This window comes from Salmo salar, chromosome 16 (genome assembly GCF_965601325.2).
Source record: "Salmo salar chromosome 16, fSalSal1, whole genome shotgun sequence".
In the NCBI taxonomy this organism is placed as follows: Eukaryota; Metazoa; Chordata; class Actinopteri; order Salmoniformes; family Salmonidae; genus Salmo; species Salmo salar.
Genome location: NC_138306.1, coordinates 63,709,912 through 63,734,838, shown reverse-complemented (window position 1 = coordinate 63,734,838; position 24,927 = coordinate 63,709,912). Strand labels below are relative to the sequence as shown.

The following is a 24,927-nucleotide window of genomic DNA, read 5'->3' as shown; positions in this document are numbered from 1 at the left end:
CTATAGTTTTGCAGAGATGATGGGCTGTGATTTGTATTTATTTATTTATCAATGTTGAGCTCAGTGTCGATTAACCACACTACATTACGAAATTATTAATATTAAATTAATTGCAAAAATCCTGAATATCAATCTCAGTGGCACTGAAAGAGCTTCTTGTTTATTAAAATCTGTAGCTAGCTAGCTATATATTTTGTCCCAGGAGATTCACAGTTTGTTTCCTAGGCAACAAGCGGATCCCTTGCCCTTCCGTGTGCTTCTGACGTTCCTTTTGGACCATACTAAGTACAGCTATTGGTAGGAAGACGGTGATATTTATCTAAACATAATCTATTTCAACGTGCAAGTTGGACAACAAATTAAATTGACATTGTGAAAATTAGAATTCCTACAAACTAAATAGTGTTAATACATGCAATGCATAATTATATCGCTACCCCCCTATAGTCAAGTGCATCCTTCTTTACCATCCTTTGGCCATCCCTGAACCAAAGATATTTATAAGTAACCTAAGATAGTTCATTTGTGTCGTTTACAGTGGGAGCAAATGAAGCATAGGGGGCAGAACAAGCAAGGAGGTGGGCAAATCCAAGCACGAGCTAGCGAGATCCCATTCGCGCGTTGTAGCATGAATTTGCATATTTCCGTTAGGGAACGCCTCCCCTGTAAAGTGCACGTGTGCACAAACTCAATTCGACCGCCACTCGTTCTAAACAATGCAATTTTAAACTTTGGCAAAGCGTCAAGTCTATAAAACTTAGTGCACTGTGTTCGTAGCAGATAATAGTTTTGGAAACAGAAAAATGTTTTGAGATCAGATTTTTCATCGATGAGAAAATTAGAAGAATGTTGGCCCAATTTCACCTCGTTCCATCATCTCTAACTTCCACTGGACTTCCTCTCACTACCATATTTGGTGGAGAGAAAACGTTCTAAACGGATGCTTCAGTTTTATAATCCCTGTGACGTGTCGGGGTTACCCCTTCTGGCTGTGACTGAACTGCAAAATAGCTTGTTGCTTGTGCAACACGATAGCCTTACTGTAAAGTAGTTAGTGGTGAGAAAAAGTCATTTCTGCCTTACCGATTTTCTATTTTTATTTTCCGACTAGAATGTTTGCAACTCCATATTACCTTTCCTGAGAGTAGTTCCGTGTGGGCCGTTGGAAGTCTCTTGCCTGCGCGCGGTGACAAGTACATCTGGATGCGACAGGTAAGCAGGTAGCCAGCCAGCCAGCTAGCTAGCTAAATTCTTACTTGGGTTGTTATGATTGTGTTTAGTTACCGGTTAACTAGCCAGTTTGTTTACTTCGTCACCTTGTGCTTGGCTATGTGAATGTGGTTGCCAACATGGATAGCTAGCTATGTTATTTTACCAGCGCGAGCTACCGTTAGTTCGTTTTGCCGCAGCTACTTCAACAGGAATTCTAGCTAACGTTAACTAGCTAGCATCTCGTAGGCTTTCAAAGTGAGTTTTGTAGATTTTGTAGAAACTATTGCTTAGCCAATGTTGTCTGTCAACTAGCGCTACATTTCCCCCACGAGGTCGCTTCCAACTATTGGCTAGAACGGTTTCCTAACTTCACGGCACGCGAAAATGTTATCGAGCTGTCAAGCTTCAGGTGGCAGTCAGTGACATTAACGTTATTAATGTTGTTATTGACTTGATAGTCGTTGTACCTAGCTAACTAACTAGTTGGCTTTGGCAAGCCAATGTTGCCATACCCAAGCCGATGCAAACTAGCTAGTTACCTAAAATAAATTCCATGGCCACATCTTGGTCCAATTTTAAAGGGGGAGAGAAGAGTAATCTATTAATTAACGTTACTAGAATAGGTTGAGCACCTCTAGATCCAAATGACAGTGTGTTGCAGACATTATCACCCGCAGTAACAGTACATGCATCAAATTGTAGGTTAAGTAAACATAATGTATGTTATTTAACTTTGACATATAACATATTTTATGACTTAGAAATACAAAAACTCACTCACTCACAGTTTTCTTCTAGTGTGAGTGAAGGTCAATAGGCTATGCTTGTGTGTTAATGTACCAAAGATGATTGATGCTGATCGAGGATGATTTAGTAAGGCTCAATAAACAGTTAGGCAATGCATGTGACTCATTGTTTTATTCCATGCTCTGATGTTCATGTGTGCACTGCAGACAGGTTACCGTTTGCAGAGCAGAATACAGATTTCAGACTCAACTAATGCAATAGCCTAGGCCTGATTTTTAGTTCTTGAATCAGGTTAACAAATGTTATTTTGCTCAGTGTTCTGGAGAATTGCTAGGACTTTAGAAGTTAATGGTATAACCTAGCCTTCAAGTAGCAGGTTATTGTGTGTCTTACAAAAAGAGAGATCCTGAAATGAATATGCATTGCAAAGAACTGTTGATGAGATTCACAGATGATATTGGGTCTATCCGTGGATCTGTTTTGTCCATCATATTAGGTAGCCATGGAAACCCACTGCTGATTGAGACTTGAAGCTCTGCAACATTGCAGGGTCAAATAAACAATTAAACAAGATGGAGCTTCTCTGTATTGTCAGTCATCTGAAAGATGTTACATAGCTGCATTCGGATGTAGGGTAAGCCTATCTCATTTCACTCTATTATATAGTGTTCTGTACATTTTACTCAGTCAAGTATTCATTGGTCAGCAGAAAGTCCATCCAGGGGGTTCAAAGTGAAACACAACTCCTGCCTTTTGCTATTTAATTACAGCCAACAACAGGAATGCAGCAGCCTATCATTGATCTTTCACTGGTTTCTATTATTTTCTTTGTTAAAATATTTTTTTGTAACAGTATTTTTTTATTGGAATTTCACAATTTTCACCCATATTAAGAGATAAGACAAAGCAAAAAAACAGCACTCACTTACACATACATGCATATATATGACCAATGAATATATATATACACACACACATATATATACATACACCATCTTCCTCTCCCCGCTCGGCGCTTCTCTCACCCCATCCCCATCATTGTGTCTCTCAATACATACATTTTAAACGAACATACAAACAGAAATTAAACAAAAAAGCTCAGTTTTAACCAAGAAGTTAGGTTCCACACATGGAATGTACAGTGCAATTCTGAAATACATAGATCACCACCATTCTAAGAGAATCCTTGCAGCATAATAGCTGATACCTCATGTTCTAGGTAATTTAGATAAGGTTCCCATACTTTGTAGAACTGATCTGTTTTAGAATGCAATGTACATGTCAGATATTCCAGTGGCACCCATTCAAATAGTATCTTTTGCCAATCTTTAATAGAAGGAACCTTATCACTAATCCACTGTAAAAGGATGTTTTTCCTCACTGCGACAGTAAGGATGTTGTAAAGCCTCCTCTTACCCCCAGAAGTAACATGCCTACTAGGGAGACCTAACAGTAAAGAAACTGGGTCCAATTCTAGATCAACCCCTAGGATCTTTTCAATTTCTTGCAGAACACCAGACCAGTATCTTTGTATTTTGGTACATGACCATAAACAATGTGTTAGGGTGCCTGTATCAGTTTTACATTTAAGACACTGAGGAGAGGAGGAAGAGGGGCTAAAAGCATGTCTGCGATTTGGGGATATATGCAATCTGTGTATTATTCTTAATTGGATTACTCTAGTACGATTAGATATTGTTTTTCTTATCTCCAAATGTCCTCCCACATCTCTTCATCAATAGTAACAGACAATTCTTTCTCCCACACTTGTTTCACCCTCTGTGTGTCGACAGCAGAAAAAGACCTTAAAGCGTCATAAAACAGACTTACAGACATTTTCCTTTGTGGGAAAAAAAGCATTCTTTCAATGACAGACACATATCAGGGTTGCCAATTATGGTGGTGCTCTTCAGAATATAATGTCTTACTTGTAGGAAGCGGAAAAAGTCCTGCTTTGGGAGTCTATTTCTCGACCATCTGCTCAATTGACAATAAAATCTTATAAGCAAATAAGTAATTTAGTCTCCGTATGCCCTTATTAAGCCAAAAGTTAAAGCCAGCATCCAGCAATCCTGGACCAAAATCTGGGTTGTTAAGAATTGGGGTAAGAGCAGAGGTTAGTTTGGACCTTCCCAAAAAATGTTGAACTGACCTCCATACTTTGAGTGTGTTAAGTGTAATGGCATTATTGCAGTGATCTTCTACAGACTTGAAATTTAGGTAGAATATTGGACTTTGTTTAGGACCACTTGCTCCCCAATATATTTTCCAGTTGTTTTCCTGCAGTCATCTCCCCTCCACCTCTGTCTGATGAATACGACTCTGTAAGTTGGGTCCCCTATTATGGTCTATGAGTGGGTCGCATGCAAAGGTGACATTGGTGGATGGCGCTAACATAAATGTTTTAGTGTGTCAACTGCTGAGGTAGGATACACAATTCACTTTGTTTAGGAAGATAGATTCACACCATATCACTAGGTGTTATTGTCCGAGCTAGCCTTGAGGGTTATCAGGTTTATTTGGCAGTGGACTGGAAAGAGCATGTCTAGCCTCGTTGATGTTGATAAAGCACTCAGGCTACCACATAATCTGCTGTCCATGTATAGGAGTGGGAGCTCAACACAGACAGGGAGAGGGTGAGCGAGATAAAAAAAAAGAGGGAGAGTTGGATAGAGAATTGGAGCGAATACAGCTGTTGTGTTGGATTCGAAAAATCATGAAGCCGGGGCTCTGACTCATCAGTTCTGTGCTGCCGCCGCTCCATCCACAACATCTCACGTGATACTAAATAGGCTGCTGTTTGTGTCGTCACCAGGGTGGGGTGGGGAGGAGAGACAATGTTCTCTTTCCTGAGGGGATGCTGCTAAGCTTATGTCATGTTACTATGCTCTACATCAGATAATTTCATATTTATTATATAAACTGTGTTTTTGTTTTGCCTATAGTGATACAGAGGAGGATGTGATGTTTTCATGTTGGTTGCCTAGTAGCCTACATGTTGTGTCCTTCGTGGAATGGCCAAAAGGGGGATGGATGGCGCGTAAAAGTTTAGCTGGGCATGAAATTGGGGAAATACCTTTAAGATCCAGCAGTGTCTGTGTCATTGGGTAGTTCTGAGTTCTGCCTGCCAGTCAGTACCCTGCGAGCCAACCAGAAAAGAGCTGTGACCTGATATCCCTTTTCCTATTGGCCAGAGCAGGGAGTGGGCAGACCTGGCTGGAGGCGGGTGGGCAGGAAGGGGCTGGCTGTGGGGGATGGCTGTAAGCGTTTCAGCCAGATAGTTGAGCAGACACTGCTCTGCTTCCTGCCTGCTTCGCTCCCCTCCCCTCCGTGGCTGAGAGAAAGAGAAAAAATCTCTGTCTAGGCATGGGATTCTGGCTGCTGCAGCGCTCGGCAGCTCCTCCCAGGGAATGACAACAGTTCACATGGTCATTAGCTCCAGACGCTGAAGAAGGGGAACTACTCCGAGGCATAGCAGCTGCACCTGGTGTCTCTATCTATGCTGTGGCTTAAAGAGAGAGGCACGACAGAGCTGTACAGGACTCAGCAAAAAACGAGGTGGGAAGAACGTCTCTCTGATCTATTTTTTTTTTAAGTAGTTTGCTGCAGTATGGTGCATACCATCCTGGGTGGGTAGGGAGGAAAGAGAGAGAGTCTGTGTGGGAGAGGGAGCTACAGAGAGGGGGAGCACAAATGGGTGAGGGGAGCTCGCTGGTACAGTCTAACAAACACTTTGCTGGTTACAGCCGCTTGAATTTCGCTTGTGTTGGGACTTGTTGATGACTAGGGACACTAACTACCTCAGACAGACAGTGCCTCTCCCTTCCCTTCATGATGCAGAAAAATTATGCAGACTTCTCTCTCCATGAAGTTCAGAGCACGTGGACTAGCCAGAGAAAGATTTGTTTGTAGCCCGCTCCATAGGCGGTTTCAAACTTTCCTTTTATGTCAGAAAAGAGTTTCACTTTCAATGCAGTTCATAGGCGTAGATAAAATATTTTTCTCTTGTACTGGAGGTGAACATGAAACAGAGCTGAGGGCTGGCTCCCTAATTAGCCTTGCTTGGGCTTCTTACTATTTTAAGGAGGTCCCACGTCTTTTATCACAGAGGAGGTCCACAGCCACACTCCACAGTAAGGTCTTTATCCACTGCTCTGTACTGTGCTATTATGGGAGGGAGCTGTAAATGTTGACCGGTGCGGCCTGGAAACGAGCTGGTAAACACTAGAAAGGTGTCTGTCTAACAGTTGGCAGTCGTGGGGGGAAGTGGAGGACGAAGTGGGTGTTTTCTGAAATGGAAGACCGTTAAGCCCTTCCTGTTACAAAAATAAACAACAAAAAACAGTAACGTCACAGACATGCAATGGCTCTTCATTAGGAAGGCCAGGGCTGCAAGCCTGAGCTACTCCCTCCCTAAATTGATTCACATGCGAGTTGTCACTGCTGACACAGAAAGGTAATTAGCCATGCCTTTTTAAAGGATTGGGAGCTTTTAGCAATTTTTTTTCCCCCTCCAGACCTTTTAAACAGTAACAACAATCTACGTTACATTCAAAATAAGCTCTTTATGGCCAAGCACGGATTTTGTGTGTTTGCTGTGATGGATGGAAAAGAAAGCTGAATCATTTGGCCCTCACATTAGCATGGGTTTTCAGTGAAAGGATAATTCTACTTTAAAATGAACAGGCCACATTGGAAGCAATTTGACAATTAGCCTGCTAGTTGGTCATGAGTCATAGCTTGACAGTTGAGTTGTTTTTAGTGTTAAGGGTTTTCTCTTCCAGAACTACCGGGAAGTGTTTTAATTTAGCTAAATGCTCAATTTAAAAAGACAGGCTATTAGAGGATCATCTGAAGTTGGATGATATAATAGTGTCACAGCATTTCTTCCTGAGTAACCTTTGTGTGAATGCACAGTTGCAACCCCATCTTTTAGTACTCAATTCTGGAAAGTCATTGACAGTCACAGTAAATGGGTCTTCTGTCTGTTACAGGCTACATACACTTCAAATCCAGCCCTCTCATTGGCTATCAGATATATATTGACCTGTAGATGGGCTAATCAGGGCAGGGGATTGGTTAAATATCCTATAGGTCAGTTTCCCCGTGTCAGTGGCATGAGATGACCATTGTGGTCACCGAGTTTTAGTTAAGGCTATTAGGATATGAGGCCCACATTTCTGCTGACTTTGTTAAATGTTCTCTGCTTTGCCTCTTCCTAGTAGCCCTGCTTAGCTTAGTCCACTAACCTCTGCTTAGCTAGTGTCTCTCATTTCTCCTTACGCTAATGACATTTGATAATTTGAAGCTCCAGGAGCTAATGCCAATATCAATTTGCAGGATGGCATACTTTTAATTTCCATCCATTTATCCTAGCCTAATATTTGAATAGCAGGCCTATGAGTTGTGCTTCGAAAATATGCATTGCTAAGACATTTGTTTAGACTTCCAGGAAATTGTGATATACAAGTTAAGCTTATTTAAATACGTTCCCATGTGATGTGAATTTAACAAGATCTTTTTAAGAGAAATCTGCAGCTCAATAAGTATCCTAGAGCTATATTTTTATGAAGAATATTCAGCAAACGGATTGCACGATACGGCAGTTGACCTTATGTAAATTCAGAACAAAATGCCTTCATCAAATTATGCTTTTTAGAACTGTTATTATTAGGATGGTAAACATGACAGAAATCATTTTTAACTAGCCTGATCATAAAAAAACAAGAACACTATTACTCTTGTTTTTTTACAACCAACTGGAGATGGACATTTTCGCTTTCATTACACTGAAGCACACTCACACTCTTTGCTCTCATGGAAAATGTAGCCTACTCATGTTCCTCTTGGCCATATGCAAATATATGGTGGATTGCCATCTCTGTGTTGTAATAAATTCAAAAGAGCAGGTATTCATTTGCTTGGTTGTTATAGGCCTGCTGTTTAACAGCTAGCTGGTGCTTTAATAAGATCGTCTGTAAAATGGAAACGATGCAAAGTGTAGACTATGCCTTTCTCTCAGGTTGACAACATCCAGGAGAGACTAACAGCGCATACACAGCTAATAGGATACGTGGGTGGTATTCAGACGTCAAGCTAATGACTTTTACTTGAGAGAATCCTGCACTGGCCTGCTCTCATTCAAATGAGGAGATGGCCAAGATAATTCCTGGCCAGCTGGCTTTCGTAACTGTAATCCATGAAGGTCTTGTCGTAACATGTAGCTTTCCCCAGTCCCCACAAATCTCTGGTCTGCTCTTAAATCTCCTTTCCTGGCTGGGTAGGCTAGCTGCTCTTTTGTAAAACATTGAACTTTTACTGGATGGGATGGTTTTGCCTGCCTCTTTTCAAGGGACAGAGCGATAGACTACAGTTTTTAAAGTTTGCACATTTCAGTGTACCTAGTGGGATAATTTTTTATTTTGTAGATGAAAGTCAAAAAAGCTTGACTGTTGAGCACTGCGCACATCACTCTGTCCTGAAAGCACCAAGAGAGAGCTGGGCGGGGGCGTACAGGACTGATCTGTGCAGGTCACAACAAGGGTGTCGCATGGCCCTACCCATCTGTGAACCATCTGTTCCTACACTCGTCCTCATCAGCACTCTTTCCTGGAGGTGTGTCTGCTAGGCTAGCCTCAAAGTAGTCGTACCCCTTGACTTATTCCACATTTTATTGTGTTACAGTCTGAATTCAAAATGTATAACATTTGTGTCATGTCCTGACCAGTAAAGGGGTTATTTGTAATTAGTTTGGTCAGGACGTGGCAGGGGGTATTTGTTTTATATGGTTTTGAGTGTGTGTTTATGTAGAGGGGCGTTTGATTTATGTTTCTGGGGTTTTTGGTTTAGTTCTATGTTGTATAGTTCTATGTCTGTTTCTAGGGTGTTTAGTTCTATGTTGTATAGTTCTATGTCTGTTTCTAGGGTGTTTATTTCTATGTTTAGTAATTGGGATTGGGGCCTTCAATTGGAGGCAGCTGGTTATTGTTGCCTCTGATTGAAGGTCCTATAATTAGGAGTATGTTTGTTTTGGGTATTGTGGGTAGTTATAGTTGCATAGCTTTGTGTTTAGCCTGCATCCTGTTCGTTCGTACGTTTTGTTGTTTTAGTGTTCAAATAAAGTGAATTATGAGCACTCAACCCGCTGCGCCTTGGTCCAATACCTACGAAAGACGTAACAATTTGCTTTTGTCTTTTACCCCATAATGACAGTATAAAAACAAGTTTTTAGAAATGTTTGCAAATTTATTGAAAATGAAATGCATAAATATCTAATTACAGCATTACTTTAGTGTCTTGCTATTCTGTACAGACTTCCTTGTCACCCTGTCAATTAGGTTAGTTTTGTGCAGTAGCTAAAATGTTGTTGCTCCTTCCTCATTTTTCTCCTATCACAGCCATTAAACTCTAACTGTTTTAAAGTCACCATTGGCCTCATGGTGAAATCCCTGAGCGGTTTCCTTCCTCTCTGGCAACTGAGTTAAGGAAGGACGCCTCTATCTTTGTAGTGACTAGGTTTATTGGTACATCATCCAAATTGTAATTAATAACTTCACCATGGTCAAAGGGCTATTCAGTGTCTGCTTTAAAAAAAGAAAAAAATGAATGTTTTAACCCATCTACCAATAGGTGCCCTTCTTTACAGGCTGTATCACATCTGGCCGTGATTGGGAGTCCCATAGGGCGGTGCACAATTGGCCCAGCATCGTCCGGGTTTGGCCGGAGTAGGCCGTCCATTGTAAATAAGAATTTGTTCTTAACTGACTTGCCAAGTTAAATAAAGGTTACATTTGCAAGGCATTCAAAAACCTCCTTGTTCTTTGTGGTTGAATCTGTGTTTGAAATGCACTTGCTCAACTGAGTGACCTTACAGATAATTGTATGTGTGGGGTACAGAGATGAGGTAGTCATTCAAACAATTATGTTCAAACACTATTGCACAAAGTGAGTCCATACAATGTTCAGCACTTTTTTCCCTCCTGAACTTATTTAGGCTTTCCATAACAAAGGGGTTGTATACTTATTGACACAAGACATTTCAACCTTTTATTTTAATTAATTTGTAAACATTTTGAAAAACATAATTCCACTTTGACATTATGGTGTGTGTGTGTGTGTGTGTGTGTGTGTGTGTGTGTGTGTGTGTGTGTGTGTGTGTGTGTGTGTGTGTGTGTGTGTAGGCCAGTGGAAAATCTTTAATCAATTTTAAATTCGGGCTGAAAAAGTCAAGGGGTGTGAATTTTCTGAAGGTACTGTATATTTTATTTGACGTTTTATTTAACTAGGCAAGAACAAATTCTTATTTACAATGACGGCCTAGGAGCAGTGGGTTAACTGCCTTGTTCAGGGGCAGAACGACAGATTTTTACCTTGTCAGCTTGGGGATTCGATCTTGCAGCCTTTTGGTTACTAGTCCAACGCTCTAACCACTAGGCTACCTGCCGCCCCTTATGTAGCCCATGCTCAGTATATATGCTATCTTAGGCCAGGCTACAGTACGAACACGGGGCTCAGTAATATGCTAGGGCTAAGCTGTGCTATATCAAATGGCTGAATGAGCTTTCTCTCGCTCAAGTAACCTGATTTCCAGGGCATTCTCCATGATATGTAGGCTACCAGGTATCTTAGCTGTGTTCTTTGTATTTTCTGAACCAGGAAAGAAGAGTGTTAGAGTAGGCCAATAAGATATTACACTGGTACCTGATATGATAAATGCCTTTTTGCTTTATCTATCTCACCCTGATATGGGGTCATAATACATTGAAAGAAGACACTGTGTTGCCATTTTGTTTTAATCTTTTAGCAAAATACCATTACAATAAAAAACTTTGCCCCCACTCACACTGTAACCCAGACAGTTATTCAAATAACACATCGATTTGTGGGAATTGCTGATGCCAGGAAATTGAGAAATACTTGGCTTCTAAGTGATGATGATAATGATGGTGATTCAGAATTTCCCATGATTTAGGAACAAAGTGTTTTCTGTGCCAAATAAAAACGTAGAAAAAAATATAAACAACTGGTGAGGAAATGCAGTACTGCATTACACAATCCTAACTTTAAGCATTAGTTGGGAAAATGCTCAACTGACCCAAGATCAGCAAATTCACTCTACACTGTATTACATGTGGCCAGTGGTGTAAGGTACTTAAGTAAGAATACTTTAAAGTACTACTAAAGTTGTTTTTTGGGGTATCTGCACTTTACTATTTATATTTTTGAAAACTTATCCTTATACTTCACTACATTCCTAAAGAAAATTATGTACTTTTTACTTCATACATTTTCACTGACTCCCAAAAAGACTTGTTACATTTTGAACGTAACAGGAAATGGTCCATTTCACCAACTCATCAAGAGAACATCCCTGGTCATCCTACTGCCTCTGATCTAGCTGACTCACTAAACACACACATGCTTTGTTTTGTAAATGGTGTTGGAGTGTGCCCATGGCTATCCGTAAATAAGAAAATGTCTCTCCTTCCAGTATGAAGGAATTAAAAGGTAATTTTGCGAGCCAATGCTAACTAGCGTTAGCACAATGACTCGAAGTCTATGTATGGTACTGTAAATTATACAATAACTATGAGGTTAAAGTGCGGACTGGCAGCTTTAATTTGAAGGTATTTTCATTAGGGCTATCCACGATGAGTAAAACGCTTGGTCGACCAAGAGTCGTCTGTTCTTTCGACTAATCGACTGTTCAAAATTTTATTTTTCTATATAGACACAACCTATGTGTTTTAATATGATCAACTATATGTTGTCTGATGCTTTAAGCACACTGATTTAAATAATTTAGACACACAAATGACTGGGGGAGTCAATGGTCAGAAAAAAATAACTGTTCCTTAACCTACCTCCCGCTTTTGCTGGCCTTTGCAGATTCTGCCATTACGCTCCCTAAGTTGCTGGTAATAGGCTACACCAGGGGTCGGCAACCTTTTGGAGTGCCTATTTATCTTACTGTTTCTACCGATCTGCATGCCAGTTATGATTTTCGTATGCACATTTTCTTGGAGCGGTTTCATTGCTTTTAATATAGTCTTTGTATCTCAATCATTGTTGTGATTAATACAAATTCTATCTAAATCTAAATTAAAATTATACAAATCTAAATAACTTCTATTTCCATTGCCTACTATGCAGAAATAGCCTACATAGCCAACAAATAACCACATTGCAGCCTGCAGGTAGAAAATATTCTGATTTAAAAATAAAATAAAAAAAATAATAATAATCACATGGCCTGTCTGCAAGGAACTTGAAACATTGTATCAACTTGGTCCAGTCTGAAGTCAAGCTAACAAACTTTCAACCTTGTATAAAGTATTTTGGACCCTCAGTTTCCCGGGACAGACACAGCTGTAGGCACGCTGAGTGGTAATGGAAAGGGAGACTTTTCAAATAGGCTACATTGAGGAATTATTGTCATTCTGAATGGATGTTAAAACAGACTTTGTTTACTTGCTGTTTGAGGTGAAGGAAAATTATTTGGGAAGTTCCACAGCTTATTAGTGGTGTAGAGTTAAGACAATCAGAAATACTATCAGATTTCTCTCATTTGCGTGCAGGCCAAGTAGCCTAGGCCTACTTCTATGCATAATCAGATGCATGTCTGTTATAATCTCCACCCGGCACAGCCAGAAGAGGACTGGCCACCCCTCATAGCCTGGTTCCTCTCTAGGTTTCTTCCTAGGTTTTGGCCTTTCTAGGGAGTTTTTCCTAGCCACCGTGCTTCTACACCTGCATTGCTTGCTGTTTGGGGTTTTAGGCTGGGTTTCTGTACAGCACTTTGAGATATCAGCTGATGTAAGAAGGGCTATATAAATAAATTTGATTTGATGTCCTTACTCAACAGAAGCACTCCAAACAAAATGAATAAATTGACAACTCGTAAATGGAATGAAATAAACCAAAACTTGTTTCTCACAAGTGTAGCCTAGGTTGTGCGCTCTGCAAATAACGTGTCCACTACGACAATGACAATTGTGAAAGACTGGTAGTAATTAAAAATAATACATTGAATGCATTAACCTAAATTAGTAACCAAACAAACATTGTAAATGAGACATTTTGGGAATTAACAGTAAATGTACTACTGGTGTGCCATCCCCACGGCCTCCGAAATGGATTAGTCCACAGAGGCGTCAATCAAGATGTGAAATGTAAAAAAAATATTTTTGCAACTGCTGAACTTAACAATTCTCGGTTGACAAACAGCCTGTCGACTAAATGAAATCCGCCCTAATTTTCATCCATATTGAGTGAAACATTTATAAATTACAGCACTTTTTGTTCAGTCTCCCCATTTTTTAAGGGGACCAAAAGTATTGGGAGAAATTTGTCTGTGTATTAAAGTAGTAAAAGTTTTGTATTTGATCCCATGTTCCTACCTCACAATGACTATCAAGCTTGTGAATCTACAAATTGGTTGGATGCATTTGCTGTTTGTTTTACATTTACATTTACATTTAAGTCATTTAGCAGACGCTCTTATCCAGAGCGACTTACAAAATGGTTTTGGTTGTTATAGATTATTTTGTGCCCAATTGAAATTAATAGTATATGTGGTGTCATTTTGGAGTCACCTTTATTATAAATAAGAGTAGAATATGTTTCTAAACTAGATGAGAAAGTAACAGATGCACAAATATCATACCCCCAAGACATGCTAACCTCTTGCCATTAAAATAACAGGAGAGGGGTATGATATTTGTGTGTCTAACTTTCTCAGTCATCATTATTCACGATTTATTCAGGATTAGCCATAATCATGTTAGCATCCACATTAATGTAGAAGTGTTTAGAAACATATTTTTTTATTTGCAATAAAAGTGACTCAAATTACACCATACATTAATTACCGTTAATTTCTAAAGATTATTTCATGAGAATGTGACTATAATATTATAAATTAGCCCATAAAGTATGCTTATATGTTGGTTTCCAGGTCCAGAAATGGAGCATCATGGCTGATAATGGTTAGGCCTACTTTAATTTGGCACCAGCAGCTTGTTGCATGGTTATAGTCATAGATATGGAATTTTATTTTTTATTCTAACTTTATATTCAAGCAGACCTGAATGTGACATAACTGCCCATGATATCGAGCCAAGCGATCAAGATAAGCAGTCTATCTTACAGTAGGCCACTGCCATGGCTTTTGCTGTCTGGACTTGCATTTTTTCATGACCACTAAAGCTACTCCCTCAAAGTTTTGACTATGATTTGTACATAGGTCTATTTGTTTGTATTGAGTCCGACCAATGTCTCTTGTTCATTGTGGAGTGCAGTATGCTCACTATGCTAGTGTTGTACTTATTTTGCCCCATGTCTTTGAATGGAGGGATCTGTGGGATATGAAACGGTGAAGAGAATTTTAAACAGCAGCTGCAGGTTTTTACAACCCTCCCTCCCTTGTTCGCTTGCCCCACCCCCACTTCCTTCTCCCAGTTATCACCAGAAAATATTTCCATATGTTCTAAGGGAAACAGGCACGGTAGTCGGTTTGTAATGGATTCAAAAAGTAAGCTAAAGGCTAGGCTATGTCCCTTTTTTAAATTTGATCTAGCAAGTCCTTTTCCCCCTCCCCAACCCGAGTAGCCGGAGGACATTGCCTGAAATCAGATTCAGAGCGAGAGGCGTGAGACTCATATTCTCTCTCTGTGAATTGAAAATCCACTGGCCGCATCAATGATCCGACGTCTAATTTGACTGGTCGTGTCTGGTGGGTGTTGAGGCGCTCTAGGTACCCAGGCAGTGGTGTAATTGTGTCTGGCACATGCATCTGTCTCGGTCTCTCTCGCTCTGCCTGTTGGATGGCTTCCCGGAATACTGCTGCGCTGCACGTTTTCTATTAGCTGGCGGCTCTCGTCACGGCATTACTCGACAGGGTGGGTGGACCCCAGGGGCTTTATCCTTCCTGTCCCGCACTGACTTAGCGTACTGCACTCTTGCTGTCTCATTGCACAGGGGTCGTTGCCATTCTCCGCTCTGCTTTGTATTCAACACGCCTGAGAGCTGCGTCGGGCGAGTTGGCGCACAATGACGCAAAGTAATGATCGGGAACAGACCAAGTGGCAGCTGAATAACCTCGCAACCGCCCTCTGTTGGCTTACACAACACTTCAAGCCAGCCTCCTCCTACCTAGCCACACACAAACAAGGGCGCATGCAGACACACTCACTCTATCACACACACGCACCACTAAAAACAGGGCGCCAGACATCTGTATATCAATGTGTTTGACAGTCATAATTATTCTCCTTGTTAATATGATAGGCGAAACACTGTTATTACTATTTCTCAATGTTTGGCTTTGGCCCTACATTTCTAGGGCACAATCTTCAGTTTTGGGGGTAAAGTCCAGTGGCGTAAAGTACTTAAGTAAAAAGTACTACTTAAGTCATTTTTTTAAGTATCTGTACTTTACCATTTATATTTTTGAATACTTTTACTTCACTACATTCCGAAAGAAAATAATGTACTTTTTATTCCATACGTTTTCCCTGACACCCAAAGGTACTTGTTACATTTTCAATGCTTAGCAGGACAGGAAAGTGGTCCAATTCACTTATCAAGGGAACATCCCTGGTCATCCCTACTGCCTCTGATCTGAAGGACTCACTAAACACAAATGCTTCGTTGTTATAGCATCAATACCAGTATTTTTTAAATATTTTTTCTAGATCAAAAAGGGGCTTAGGTGATGGGCATGTCAGGGGGCGTGGCAATGAGCGTGGTCAGCCTGTCTACGTGACTTTTATTAAAAAAATTTACATTTTCCCCTTCTTGGCGGTGTATAGAAATGTTGGAATTTTTAAGCAAATTTTCTGCAGTTAAAAAAATTTCTCCATCGAGTTCAAATATATTTTTTAATGATTTTTAAAGCTAGATTCCTGCAATTCTATGCATTTTGCCTTGGCTAATGCTGTGTTATTTTGCTTTCGCATAATAACAATGTATAATATTTAAAAATTAATTGTTTTTTGAATTTACTATTATTTTCTATTTCCTAATTTTATGTCTGGTTTTAGTCATTTAAGTTTCCACTGAAAGTGTTTTTCCATCCCAAAAACATTTTTAGAGGCCTGCCCAAGTATTACAATGGCAGAAAAATCTCTGAATACTTTTTCCTATGGGTCTGTATTGTTAAAGAACATTCACAGCTTTATCTTGTGAACAGTGGATTTATTGCCATTTTATATATTTTTCTAGAGTTTTGTAATTGATTGTCCACTAATTGATTTTGGGAAATAATGCAGTCCCCAGCAACACATTTCCAGTTTATTTCATGAACTGTTTTAGCTTAAAATAAAAAAAAGACTGTTGCATTAATGCCTCAGGCAGTTGTTTAACTACTCCTCTGAAAATAACCCCTCTCTCTCTCACACAGATCGTCGACAGAAAGTGCCTTGTCAGACATCCCTACTTGAGCTGCCTGCCTGCACGTCTCCTCCACCAAGCATGCAACATTCCCTCCCTCTCTGTGACAGAAGATAGGTCAACCTCAGCCCCTGCCCTACCAACTCATCTTTATCAGGCTCCGTCGCTGCGCAGCCTCAGAAACCCAAGCAGAAAGATTTAACTGCAACGGTTGGGGGAACTGGCTGGACGCTCTGCCAAAACAGAGTGCTGACTGACTCATTCGGAGAAGTTTAGTCAATACCCAACCCACCGTCTGCACAAATTTATATTCTCGCCCAAGCAGTGCCATCGCCCTCGAAATAGCACCAGTTTCAATTATCTTCCCCGCCCCTCTCCCGCTTCCTTCTCACTACCACCACATTTGGGCGGTCCGTCAGTCCACCCTGCCTCTGAGCATGCCCCCGTTGACCCGTCAGTGGCCTGCACCTGGGACTAACTGATTGACGTCTCTTGATTGACAGCTTCTCTGATAGCTGCCATCTCCCAAGTTGCGCCCACATCCAGGTTGCAAGTCCACCAACTCTGCTGCTCCGAAGTCTGCAAGGGCAAGGTTTTTTTTAGCACACTGAAGAGCCATTAGAGTATAGCCTCTCCTTAAACAAGTGGCTAGCTTTACCCCACCCCGGCATTGCTATGGCTTTAAATATTGCTTCGATGCGAGACACAAAATGGCTGACACTGGAGGTGTGCCGACAGTTCCAGAGGGGGACATGTTCGCGGACTGACGAGGAATGCAAATTTGCGCACCCGCCCAAAAGCTGCCAGGTGGAGAACGGAAGGGTGATTGCCTGCTTTGACTCGCTAAAGGTAAGGAATGCAGAGCACAGATAAAGGGGAAGTATTTATTCTAAGGCACATGTGTCAAACCAAGGCCCGCTGGCAGGATCCGGCCCGTGACACATTTCTGTCAGGCCCGTTCTGCGCGCCAAAGGCGGTGCATTGCCACACACTCCTCTTCCCAGACCCACACACACACACCCACCCATGAGCCAGCCAGTGTGCTGTATCATATCACTAAACATTTGCAGCATCCCCAACTGTTCTCCGTAATGGTACTGGCCAATTTAAGCGTGTTGTCAGAACTGGGTCATTGCTGTGCTACAGACAATGTCATATTGGTTGTCAAAAAGTTATTAGATAAAGGATTCACATGTGAGTATATATTAGGACACACGTGAGTATGATGAGTCAACAGTTTGATACGCTCCCAAAGTGCACAGTGGAGGGAAAGTGCATGAATACATGCCACAGTCCTAGGCTACTAAAATGTTGCAGTCTGGCTTCAGTTTTTTAAAGCTTGACAATGAATAAACAAAAAACTAAACATGCAACAAAACACCATTTGAAAGGTAAACATGTAGGCCTGTTATAGCAACATACAGCTGATTTCAACTACCTGTGCTCCATGCAGAGAGAGAAATTATAAACATATTTTAAGTTTAAATGTTACAACAACCTACCTACGTTTTTGTTATTTGCAATTTTGAAATACTTTTTGATTAGAGTTGTAGCATATTATGCACCTCTGCAAGCATAGCAGCAAAGGCTGGACACATATTATTTATCTTTTGTTTAATAATAAAACGCTCTATACAGCATCCTATGTACATTTTTAATGAACATATTTTTCTAAAAACAAACAGGCTATGTCTGGCCCACGAATTTGTTGTTTTTTCTATATGTCCCTTACAGTGATTTGAGTTTGACTCCCCTGTTCTAAGAGCTTCTGTGGTATTGCTCTCCAAATCCTTTGCTCATTAAATTGGGACAGATTTACTATATATTTAAATTGGGCACTACAATTTAAGAACCAACAGGTTTTGTTTCATAATGGCTTCACTTTTACCCAGGTTTTAATAGATCTGTCTTGCTGTAGGCCTAATCATTGTTAAACAACTCCCTAATTATAAAAGATTATAAAAGAGCCTGTTGAAGGCTCAGAGTCTGTTAAGGTAACTTATATATTCAATCGAAGAAAATTAGCTTGGCCTATTACGTAACAACTTTGTAATATGAGGGGACTCAATCTGGAGCAGGTAATGTGTAAACAACATGCGCTATAGATCATTCCTACCTCAGTATCATGTAAGGACACCTGATTTCAACATTTTGCTGTTCCAATGCTAGGGGGTGCTCAAATTAGAGAGTGTGTGTCAGTTCTCCACGCAATGCCAGAGTCCGACAAGCTTGACCTATAGCGCGAAATGTCAGAGGTCTTCTGTTGTGATCACTGCCACCAGTTGTGGATGGGCTTTTTATACGTTTAGCTCTGTTACCATTCCACGTCCATCCTTTATACTAGTGACTAACATCTGATCGGTGTAGAGGTGTCCAATGGTTCTATTTCTAGACTGTGTCAGCTGTTGCACAAAACAACATGTTGGATAAGGTGAATGGTTTTTATTTAGCTTATGCAAGCAGTTGTTGTAATAGCAATAGCATAAAACTACAAGAGTATGGTGCATGGTCACTTTATTTGGATAGTCCCATATAGATGATCAACAGATAGTCTGTTTATCGTATGACTATCTGTTGATCAGCAAATGCTTGCGACGGTTACGAAAGGGTTATGGTTTGGTTTCGAATAAGAGTTAGGGTAAGGGCTATCTAGGTTAAGGGTTAAGTTTAGGGTTGGGGCTGGTGCATAGTTAGTTGAAATGTTGTTGACCCTTATTGAACATCTAGAAATCATCTACTTGGCACTATCTAGATAGTGTTTCAAGGATTTATGCTTTATATTTATTTATCCATATTTTTTTCTGCACTGTGTAAACATTTTGTTTTAGACATTGAAAAGACCTAGGCTGATACTGCAATCATGGTGCCTCGTAATCCAATAATTCAACAGGAATCAATAAAAAAATTAAGTACAAATAAAACCCTGAGAACTTTCAAGATGAAAGAACCTGACAAGAACCTCATATTAAAAGCAGGTCCCCTTACATAACATTACACAGCGAACTACTGCAGTGGGGATGGGGGAGTGCAGGCTCCCTTATTTTGAAGACAGCGGCAGCAGTAGCTGAACCTTGAAACCTACCCAGTGACAATGATGAATGACCAGAGAAACTGGAGCAGGTATCTTGCCGAACAATAGTCATACGTCACAATGCCTTTAGCTTTTTAGATGGTGTGAGCTATTGCAGCAATTGTAAAGGGACACCAACCAGAAGGTTATGCGGTGTTTATAACACAGTCTTCAAGGTCATGCTTTGGGTCAAAGGCACATAAGAGTGAGATGCGCTTTTTACATGATACCAATACTGGGAACTCACTGGGGGTCTGTTATTTTTCTGGTGTTTTTCCCACTGTCGCTGACCCTACAGGAGTGTGGGTTACGGTCAATGTGCATTCTACATTATATAAAATCTCTGTCCAGCTTGATTTAGGGCCAATATACTATACTTTTCATTTGCAAATTATGTATGTCAACATCTGTAATGATCACTACCTCCTTGGCATGTGTGGAATTCTGCCTGCTTCAGTTCAGAACCAAGCCCAATAACCACTCTCTAACTACATGAGTCTTGGCAGCTCTACGTCATTTAGAGGCAACTCGCTGTTGAAAATGGTGTTGTATTTATGGGGCCATCAGCTGTTTTCTTGGCAACCCCCTTGTTATTTGTAAATCTCTGTGAGTTATTGCAGAGCAATCGGCCAATTGACTGGCGGTCTATTGCAGCTGCCCGGCTCCGTCAAACCCTGCAACAGCTTAGAGATGTTCTGTAGAGATGCAAACTGCATTGAAACGTCTGATTTGTCACTGACATTTAATTGCGGTGTTATTGTTCATATGAAGTGTAAACGGATACTGAGATGCCACAGAGTCAAATATGAAGGAACTAACTGCAAGGGTACGATCTGTGTTGAAACGGTGTGTCCTCCTAACCCTCACTGTAAACTCAGTGTTATTCTGGTGGTTATCTGGGGAGCCCTGTTCTGCTGACCTGTCCCTCCGAGGCATATCCTCATGTGCCTCGGGAGCCAGTTGAGACATCACCACCAGGCTAATGTCAGAGTCCGAGCTCTCTCTCCTATTATATCTGCCTGCCTGGATCCTCCTCCGCCACCCCATCTGTGACCAAGGTTATCTAGCCTGTCTAGTGCGAGGCGTGACACAGGGAGATCTGAAGGGATCCATTCAAAGGTTTAACCTCAGAGAGGTGAGGTAGAGGTACTCTGCTGCATAGAGGCATAAGGCGAGACGAGACGAGAACAGAACAGCCAGGCCTTTCAGCCTCCTCGCCGAGCCCCCTGAGGCATGGCAGTCACCCGACCAAGAGGGTCCACGGGGCGGGGGCAGGGCAGTGAGCCAGAGGCCAGTCAGGCCACTGGCAGCAGAGCCCAGATAAACGCTGGCAGGATTGACCTGCAGAGGCAGGTTGAACAACAGGCTTTGCATTCTCCCTCCTCTGTGTGCTTTGCATTAACAAGAAGTGCAAGAGAAGTTAATTCTGTCACAGGCATCGCTTATGTTCACTGTGCCATCGTGACTTTGTCTTGCTGCTCTCAGCATTTCGTACTGTCTTGTGGATTGCGTGCGTCCTTTCAGGTACTTTTCTCTCCCGATGGACAGAAGTTCTGTGTCGCATGCACACTGTGTGTCAAGCTATGTAATCATTACTGTAGGCAAAACTGTCCCTTAAAATAATCTGGGTTTAAAAACTAGGTTTGGTTTGAGCTAAGACACATTCAGGATTAATTGGAGTGAGCCTACCCCAGAGCAGGTTAGAGCTGAATGATGTGTTGCCATAGCAATTTACCTGACTAAAAGGTGAGCCACCTTTGTGACAACGGTTATCCGGTTTTGATTTCAGAATTGGCCTAAGTTGGCTCACTATCACGCTTTGTGGCATAGCCTACTGGTTTGCTTTGAACTAACCTGACAACAGTTAGACTACTCTCAAAGATACTAAACAAGGGAACCATGACCCTGAAGGAGGAGGAGGGGTTGGGGGACAGCAACGAAGGACAGAAGATATGTCTATGAAAACATAAATGCCGGAGTCATGTGATTGTGTCACGGTGGCTGTGAGTGAATAGCCTGTTGTTGAGTGCCGTCTGTTACTGACAAGTCTAGGGGTATAACAGTTTACCAAACACACCTTTTCGTTACATATTGCAGTTTTTGTTTTGGGGTCATGATTTGGTTTCGGTACAGCGGGAAAATGTAATGCCAACCGTTACTGTAGTTAATTTATGTTTATTTAAGAAATACAAAGTGTTGGTATTCCTGATTTCCATATATGATCATGAGTCATATAATGCCTGATGGAAGCACCATCAGGAATACCAACACTTTGGATTTTCTTTAATGAAAATGCATGATTATTCATCAATAACAGTATTATAAAGTGCAATATGTGTGTGAAATCAATATGTAAACATGGCTCAGACATTATATAGGCCTATGCTACAATATGCGCTCTTGTGACTCATAAAGGGGGCGTGTCTGTAGCACAGTCATTTTCATTTCCCACTCCGGGGAAATGTGATGGGCTTTCGCTGTTAAGCCCTGGAGGTCCGTACATCTGTAGTAAGCGCAATACAGGGTGCATTGGCCAATTCATTTACAACTTCGGCTTTAGCTTCCTTATAGAGGTGGGTAGGCTGAAATGGGTGCGAGAGGGCGAAGTTCATAAGGTGGCTTGAGCACTTTTACGAGGTGCTGAAATTTCCTATTCTTCTCAACCACCAAGAATGGGCGCATATCCACGGCTATAAACATACCTATCACTCATAACTTATTTGACCCGGTCAGAATCCTCTGCTTGAATGCAGTGGGGAGATGAAGTTGTAGTGTTTTTGTTGTTGTTGCGTTTCCGTCTTTCTCCGGTGGTAGGAATACTGGGGGGATTTCAGTGTAATTGTGTCAATATGTTTGAGGTGTTGGCAGCTGCGTAGGCCATTCTCGTTGAGCAGTGGCAATACACTATTTTTGTCCATCGCCTTTGGGAACATTTTGGCTCCCCAGTAGATTACAAACTGGATATTCAAACATTGATGGAATCCTCCTGGTTTATCGACCCCCACCACTCGCCATCATACAGAACTAGTTCCCAGCTGCGCTTAAAAAAAGGACAGTTTGAAATGCTCCAATCAAGATTCAAATTTTGATTACAAGGTACGCTCTAGTTTTATTAATGGAACATCCTGAAATGTTTTTTTTCCAGCTTAGATTTAGTCGAGGCGTACACCACAGTGTAGGCATAGCCTATAGGCCAAGTGTTTTTATTTTGTATATCTTTTTTTAATGTATTAATTTGGGTTCACAGTGCGGACCGAACCGAGGTCCCCGTACCGAGCAATTTTGATACAAATACGTGTTCTGTTACACCCCTAGACACGTCCGCAGTGACAATTTTCGGCACAGGCATTAATTTAGGGCGCTTCTCACTCATGGAAATTAATGGTTGTGCTTCAATCAACTGCCTATGACTAGACTCAATTGTTTCAATGTGAGATTGGAAGTCTTCTATGACATAGTGCCTTCAGAAAGTATTCACACCCCTTGACCTTTCCCACACTTTGTTTGTGTAACAGCCTGAATTTAAAATATATTAATTTGACATTTTTTGCCTACTCACAATACCCCATAATGTCGAAGTGGAATTATGTTTTTAAATATTTTTACAAATTAATAAACAATGTAAAAGCTGAAATGTCTTGAGTCAATAAGTATTCAACCCCTTTGTTATGGCAAGCCTAAATAAGTTCAGGAGTAAACGTGCTTAACAAGTCACATAAGTTGCATGGACTCACTCTCTGTGCAATAATGGCTTTAACATAATTTTTTATTTTTGAATGACTACCTAATCTCTGTACCCCACACTAGAGGTCGATTTAATTAGGGCCGATTTCAAGTTTTCATAACAATCGATAATCGGCATTTTTGGGCTCCGATCATGGCCGATTACATTGCACTCCACGAGGAGACTGCGTGGCAGGCTGACTCCCTGTTATGCGAGTGCAGCAAGGAGCCAAGGTAAGGTGCTAGCTAGCATTAAACGTATCTTTATAAAAACCAATCAATCTTAACATAATCACTAGTTAACTACACATGGTTGATGGTATTACTAGTTTATCTAGCTTGTCCTGCGTTGCATATAATCGATGGGGTGCCTATTAATTAATCATTGAATCATAGCCTACTTCGCTAAACGGGTGATTTAATAAGCGCATTCGTGAAAAAAGCACTGTCGTTGCACCAATGTGTACCTAACCATAAACATCAACGCCTTTCTTAAAATAATACACAGAAGTATATTTTTTTTAAACCTGCATATTTAGTTAAAATAATTTCAGGTTAGCAGGCAATATTAAACTAGCGAATTTGTGTCACTTCTCTTGCGTTAATTGCACGCAGAGTCAGGGTATATGCAACAGTTTGGGCCGCCTGGCTCGTTGTGAACTAATTTGTCCGAATTTTATGTAATTATGACATAACATTGAAGGTTGTGCAATGTAACGGCAATATTTAGACTTATGGATGCCACCCGTTAGATAAAATACGGAACGGTTCCATTTTTCACTGAAAGAATAAACGTTTTGTTTTCGAAATGATAGTTTCCAGATTTGACCATATTAATGACCTAAGGCTCGTATTTCTGTGTGTTACTATATTATAATTAAGTCTATGATTTGATAGAGCAGTCTGACTGAGCGGTTGTAGGCAGCAGCAGGCTCGTAAGCATTCATTCAAACAGCACTTTACTGCGTTTGCCAGCAGCTCTTCGCAATGCTTCAAGCATTGCGCTGTTTATGACTTAAAGCCTATCAACTCCCGAGATTAGGCTGGCAATATTAAAGTACCTATTAGAACATCCAATAGTCAAAGGTATATGAAATACAAATGGTATAGAGAGAAATAGTCCTATAATAACTACAACCTAAAACTTCTTACCTGGGAATATTGAAGACTCATGTTAAAAGGAACCACCAGCTTTCATATGTTCTCATGTTCTGAGCAAGGAACTTAAACGTTAGCTTTTTTACATGGCACATATTGCATTTTTACTTTCTTCTCCAACACTTTGTTTTTGCATTATTTAAACCAAATTGAACATGTTTCATTATTTATTTGAGACTAAATTGATTTTATTGATGTATTAAGTTAAAATAAGTGTTCATTGTTCATTCAGTATTGTTATAACACCAGCATAATCTCGGGAGTTGATAGGCTTGAAGTCATAAACGGCTCAATGCTTGAAGCACAGCGAAGAGCTGATGGCAAACACACGAAAGTGCTGTTTGAATGAATGCTTACGAGCCTGCTGCTGCCTACCACCGCTCAGTCAGACTGCTCTATCAAATATCAAGTTATAGACTTAATTATAACATAATAACACACAGAAATACCATTAATATGGTAGAATCCGGAAACTATCATTTTGAAAACAAAACGTTTATTCTTTCAGGGAAATACGGAACCGTTACGTATTTTATCTAATGGGTGGCATCGCTAAGTCTAAATATTGCTGTTACATTGTACAACCTTCAATGTTATGTCATAATTACCGTAAATTCCGGACTATA

General features: G+C 40.7%; 1 protein-coding gene across 23 annotated transcripts in view; it reads left to right on the top strand.

Moving 5' to 3' along the window:
• The first annotated feature begins 947 nt into the window (after positions 1-947).
• Positions 948-24,927, top strand: part of LOC106574331 (muscleblind-like protein 2a) — a 75,865-nt gene continuing 51,885 nt past the window's right edge. For 4 of the 23 annotated variants that reach the window (XM_045697558.2, XM_014150189.3, XM_045697550.2 and 1 more), the window contains exons 1-2: positions 4,432-5,517; positions 16,361-17,199. In XM_045697558.2, the coding sequence (XP_045553514.1) occupies positions 17,026-17,199 (174 nt within the window). In that variant the 5' untranslated portion in view covers positions 4,432-5,517; positions 16,361-17,025. Of the gene's footprint in view, positions 1,213-4,393; positions 5,518-16,360; positions 17,200-24,927 lie in introns of those variants that run through there. The other 19 variants (XM_045697555.2, XM_014150180.3, XM_014150179.3 and 16 more) reach the window with 15 other exon arrangements.